Raw genomic sequence first — 6,760 nt, forward strand, 5'->3', positions numbered from 1 at the left:
TCATTTGCAATTCAATCTTCTAATATATTCAGACACGTTAATATGATAATGATATTCACACGATTCTAATCCACTCTTCATTTTCCATTGAATCTGCTAATTGCACAGTTAATCTCTCTATATAAACTAATCCCTATTCCATTCATTCGCAATCTTCAACTATCATCTCTCTACTTCTTCGTCTTATTTGGTTGTATGGATTCGTCAAACAACTTTACGCCTAGAACGGACTTTATTAGTACATCAATGGACGACTCGAGCAATCCTTCTCACACAACTGAATTTTCTCTCGAAGCAGGAAACAAACGTGGAACTACTTCTACAAAAAATATTAACGACAATCATGGGTCAATATTCGATGAGTTACAATCTCCGGTTTGCGGCTCACTTTTTGATTCTGACTCCGAATCATCCGAGGATGAAGAACTAGAGCCAGGTAGTAGAAATATTTGTTCTGTTTATCGCAGTGAATATCTTTCATATAAAATATATTGATGTATAATTTTGTTCGTAGTAGTGAAATATATTTCATACTGGATGAAACAAACTGCATACTGAATGAACTTTTTTTTTAATCTCAGTGTCATACATCCCTGAATGTCCTTCCCAAATGAAGCCACATATTGGCCAGGTTTTTCATACCTTGGATGATGCTACAGTCTTCTATAATAAATATGCACGACAGGTAGGGTTTGACACCCGTAAACATGGATCTAAAAGGGTTGGAGATCTGGTTACATGGCTATACGTTGTGTGTAGTAGAGAGGGTGAGAAGCGAGTGAAGTATAAACAGCCCGAGACTAAACGTAGACGTTCTTCTAGAAAGTGTCTTTGTAAGGCTAAAGTTGCTTTTAAGTTTTGTAAGGGTACTGGTTATGTTGTTAAATAGTTTGAAGAGCGACATAATCACGATATGGTTCAATTACGTCATAAGCGATTTATGAGGCTCAATCACAATATCGACCTTGTGCATCAGAAATTCATAGCAGATTGCGCAAGTGCAAATATCGGTCCCACGTTAACTTTTAATCTGCTTAGCGAGGTCTTAGGTGGTTTGGATTACGTCGGATGCACCATTGTCGAGGTTCGCAACTATAGGCGTGATCTAAGAGCATATGTGGATATTGCTGATGCGCAAATGGTATTGAATGATATGAAGCGGAAGAATGAGATATGTTCGTCGTTCACCTACGACCTTGAGGTAAACTCTAAGGGCAGGCTTACAAGTCTTTTCAAGTGTGATCCTATTGCCAAGCACAATTACCATTTGTACGGTGGCATTGTCTCTTTCGACACAACCTACGCAACAAATAGGTACGACCAATAAGTAGTCACTGTTTTAGATTGTTCCATCTTTTTTGGTTATCTATGTTTGTTTATGTTTAAATGATGAATTATTTATAGTTCCTGGTGATATAACATAATTACGGGATGAACTATTTTGTCCACTATGATATGTGTACCTTTTTGATGGAATATAGGTATTGTATGATTTTTGCACCATTCACGGGCAAAGACAATCATGGCAGCCCGTTACACTTGGTGCAGGATTGTTATCGAAAGAGAATGCTCCTTCTTTCGAATGGTTGTTCGAAAGGTTTGTTAAATGCATGGGCGTTGCTCCCAAATTGATCATTACTGATCAGGATTTGGGAATGAAGGTGGCTGTCAATAGTGTTCTAGTTGATACAAGACATCGATGGTGCATGTGGCACATCATGTTTAAGGTCGTTGAAAAATTGCCCAAGAATCAGCTCCACAATGAGGATTTAAAGAAGGAGTTTAATAAATGTGTGTGGTTGGAGTTGATAGATCCTGAAGAATTCAAAGAAACCTGGCATGAAATTATGGAAAAATACGGCCTTACAAACAACGAGTGGTTTGCGACAATGTTTGCCAATCGAAAATTCTGGGTATGTCAACAACATACTATTGTTTTTATGTAATACTGTGTTGTACAAATTTTGCTTAGTTATGAACTATTTTAAGGTATTTATGAATCTATTTACATATGCGATGATATACAGGTTCCAGCCTACTTCAGAGATTTTCCAATGAGTTCATTGATTAAGACCACCTCTGTATCCGAGTCTCAGAACAGTTTCTTCAAGAGGTACACCAAGTCTCGATGTAATCTAGTCGAGTTTCTTATGAATTACAACAATGCGTTGGATGCCCAAAGGAGCAATAGTAACAGGTTTGAATATCATGACTCCAACACGACCCCAATGTTGAAAACAAATTCTGCACTTGAGAGGCACGCGTCAACAATCTACAGTGACGGTGGGTTTAAGGCAACTCAGGAAGAGATTGAGGTAGCAATTGATATTTGCACCATGGTAAAGACTTCAATCGAGGATGACACTGAAATATATGTAATCAATGACAAGTTCTCTAAGGACTGGTCCGTGTCTTATTCCGTCTCTGGCGATTCATATGTATGTGGGTGTAAACTATTTCAAAGACTTGGACTTGTATGCAGCCACATTTTTTAGGTATTACGAATCAAAAAATCGAAGATGGTTCCTGATCACTTACATGGAGGAAATTGGTTGAAGTCTAATTTTGTTAAGCCTGTTCATTGTGGTTTTGTTGACGATATTGAAAAAGCTCTCATTATCGATGTGGCAGCACAAGAATGGAGGGATATGCATGGTGATTATTTTGAGGTTGCACAGACTATTAAGGGAAACGTTGACCAAATTCATGCATTCAGACAAATTATTGCTGAAGGAAAAAAAACGATATTGGGCCAAGGGATTATTTTCTATCAACACATTACTCATGCATGCCCTATCGTTCCTTTCATTGTTTTCTCATATTGCCCATCCCAACGTTCACCATCATAAACGATACGAACCCTTTAGCATACATCAATGTGCAACGCATAATCACATCATAGGATAAGTTCTTACTCACACATGTATCATGTATTTCATTCAAAACTTGCCAACAAGACTATTTCAATCAAGACATGAATCTGGCAGATTAGCGCAGTCGTTTTGTAAATATCATTAAAAATCCATCCGATATCATTTGAAGCTAAACTTTGGTCACCACACAGTAGACACATCAAGGTTCTTCCAGTTAAAAATCCACACCAAAATCACATCTTTAGGTCGGTCAAAAACAAAAACGAAACTCACTGGACGAGAATATAAATTCTGATAGGACTGCGGAGTTCAATTGAAAAATTCGTTAAAAATTAATCTTTCGTCAAACGAGGCTAAAATTTTGACACAACACAGAAGACACTTAAAATTTCACTCAGTTAAAAATTAGTGCCAAAATAAGATCGTTTGGTCGGCCAAACACTAGTCGGAACCTACTGTCCGAACACCACAGTTTTCATGCTCAACATTTACAAACTAGGGTTTGTCTATCATTCATCCATACATACATATTCATAATTTCAACACATATTCCCGCTTCAAAAACGACATCACAACCATGTTCTCTTATTTACACATAGCATTCACCAATGAATCATCCACAAACTCACACACACACACATACATACACATACTTTCTCATGCAAACATCCTTTCCAACCGATTAATTTTTAGATCTACGATTTCTACACGCACTACTTTATCTAATAAAAATCTCTAATAACTGTACTACACAATATACCAGTTTTGGTTACTTTAAGCTAATAACAAAGGAAGATTTAGACTATTCGGTTTACAGTTTACGTGGGAAAAATTATTCCGATTTCAAATATCAAAACATCACTTCTTCTTAGGGTAACATGCTATCATTTTTTCAACATCAATGTCCTTGTTTTTGCTTTCCTCTACGTAGTATCTAGTTGTGATGCGCTTGTTGTTAAGGCATTCATGACTGATTATTGCATTCATCAAAGTTGAACAGTATTTGGCCCTCAAACTCTGCAGTAATCCTTTGCTAGTTTTTTTAGCTCACAATTACAATATTCAACACGCTCACCCTTGTACGTTTCCATGTGTCTCATCAGAAAGACACCACAATCTTCAGCATTAGTTGGTGTCCTCCATGGCATTGCCGTCCTCTCTATTCTTGCAGAGGAAATGGTTTTGCATTGTTGTACAAGGCCAATCTGTGTCAAATAATGACAGAAAAACAACCTCTGCAGACACAGTAAATCTAAGTTCAGAGATATATTATTTTGTTATGTAGGAAGAACGTTCAATTAAGAAGCAAAGAACACTAACCAGTGTCTGTGGAATGTCTCCGTAGTTCTTTGTAATATCATTTTCGTCCCCATTTTTTGAATTATCTATAACAGTGATAGCTCTTCTTTGAAAGCAAAAACATACATCATAGTAGTGTTCATTTGCACATATTGGGAAGAAGACCTATTCAATGAAACATTATGTAGCATGAAATGACTTAGTAAATATTGAGAAGAAAACCTATTCAAATCTCCAACATGCCAGAAGTTTCTTTATTCATGTATTTTACCGTCTGCACGTCTACCCAATTGTAATTTGGAATTCCCTTCACCTCGGCTTCTAAGTAGTTACAAAACTTAGCACATATGGTGTTGATGTCCACATTCTGAGGACTTGTCACAATGGTGTATAGCTGTACATTAACAAAGTTAGGCACCACAGTGCACGTAGAATTCATGTATATTAACCATTTGTACGTACACACGGGTACGTTGTGAAGAATAGTCGTCTTGAAGAGTACGGTTGTCGCCCCTCTTCCATGTTATTCAGGTAGGAAGCCCATGCATCGATAACTCCAACCACTACTAACTTCCGAGGCATTAACGAACATAATTCCTGTCACGACCGCCCTTACTAAGGATAGTAAAGACGGGGAAATCGTGACTAGGGAAGGGACTAAGGAGCGGGGAAGAAGGGGAAAACAATGAAAGACAACATCTTAAACAAAGCTTCAAAAGAAAAGTTTTAATCGATTAAACAATTAAGCAACGGGTTAATATCTCAAGGTAATTAATGTCATAAAGTAGTGTAGAGCAAAACGAAAGACTTTATCCATCATTTAATATGAAAACTCAATTAACTTCAAGAGAAAGTACTTTAGTCTACAAAATTGTTAAGCAGCGGATAAAAGTCTCAAAGTACTTAGTGGCATAAAACTGTATAGATTAATGCGGAAGGCTGGAAAAAAAATAGTTTCAAATAAGGCAGCGGAAAACAAGTATCAAAGGAGAGTCATAGGGAGACGCCTACGCATGAAGACACGACGCATCCGGAATTTCTTAAGGCTCGACTCAACATCCGCCGCAACATCACCGCTCAACCTGCACATAAAGAAAACATATGTAGGGCTGACATACTCAGTGGACACATGCCAAAATATTTGATAAAAGTTATGTCATCCATACCATAGTGAACTCGAGTTTTAACATTTTAGAAAAGAATATCATCGAGTATCACAAAACATTTTCGTAGACTGGCCAGTCAAAACCATCTCCCCACTTTCTCCACAATCAATCAATCACATCCTCTTACCATAGTGCGACGAAAGTGTGGCCACACTATTCGCCCACGAGACCGGCCGACTAGCAAGGACGGCTCCCGATCCCACCTGTGTACACAACCTGATAGGGTTTGCGGCCATACTCAGACCCGAATTCATTTCACACATAGCCCTATAGCCTAACGGAGCAAGCTCAAACGAACTAGGCATCAGGCAACAATCTCGACATCAAAACAATCATGGCATGACATAACACTTTAAACCACCCTTATATCTCCAATATCATAATTTTGAAACGTAAAAGAGTTTTAGTAAAGAAAGCCCACCTCGATTGCTTACAAACACGGTTCACAACTTTATTGAAATCATTGCTCTTCATACCCACGTACGCACAACAACCCTTATCAACATCATAACCACATAATACAACACAATCAGTTTTCTATCAACGCATTACTCATGCATGCCCTATCGTTCCTTTCATCGTTTTCTCATATTGCCCATCCCAACGTTCACCATCATAAACGATACGAACCCTTTGGCATACATCAACGTGCAACGCATAATCACATCATAGGATAAGTTCTTACTCGCACATGTATCATGTATTTCATTCAAAACTTGCCAACAAGACTATTTCAATCAAGACATGAATCTGGCAGAACATCGCAGTCGTTTTGTAAAAATCATTAAAAATCCATCCGATATCATTTGAAGCTAAACTTTGGTCACCACACAGTAGACACATCAAGGTTCTTCCAGTTAAAAATCCACACCAAAATCACATCTTTAGGTCGGTCAAAAACAAAAACAAAACTCACTGGACGAGAATACAAATTCTGACAGGACTGCGAAGTTCAATTGAAAAATTCGTTAAAAATTAATCTTTTGTCAAACGAGGCTGCAATTTTGACACAACACAGAAGACACATAAAATTTCACTCAGTTAAAAATTAGTGCCAAAATAAGATCGTTTGGTCGGCCAAACACTCATCGGAACCTACTGTCCGAACACCACAGTTTTCATGCTTAACATTTACAAACTAGGGTTTGTCTATCATTCATCCATACATACATATTCATAATTTCAACACATATTCCCGCTTCAAAAACGACATCACAACCATGTTCTCCTATTTACACATAGCATTCACCAATGAATCATCCACAAACTCACACACACACATACATACACGCACATACACATACTTTCTCATGCAAACATCCTTTCCAATCGATTAATTTTTAGATCTACGATTTCTACACTCACTATATGCATGAGGGGATCAAAAAACATGGATTCAATGGAAAGAAGGAGAAAGATTAA

At 37.6% G+C, this 6,760-nt stretch overlaps 1 protein-coding gene across 1 annotated transcript; it reads left to right on the forward strand.

The window, feature by feature from the left end:
• Positions 1-246: 246 nt before the first annotated feature.
• Positions 247-3,869, forward strand: LOC121800980 (protein FAR1-RELATED SEQUENCE 5-like). Its single transcript, XM_042200461.1, has 7 exons — positions 247-436; positions 582-685; positions 890-1,201; positions 1,482-1,913; positions 2,028-2,438; positions 2,496-2,655; positions 3,805-3,869. The coding sequence occupies exons 1-7, from the start codon at positions 247-249 to the stop codon at positions 3,867-3,869; spliced, it is 1,674 nt and encodes a 557-aa protein (XP_042056395.1).
• Positions 3,870-6,760: the final 2,891 nt, after the last annotated feature.

This window comes from Salvia splendens, chromosome 4 (assembly GCF_004379255.2).
Source record: "Salvia splendens isolate huo1 chromosome 4, SspV2, whole genome shotgun sequence".
Classification (NCBI taxonomy): Eukaryota; Viridiplantae; Streptophyta; class Magnoliopsida; order Lamiales; family Lamiaceae; genus Salvia; species Salvia splendens.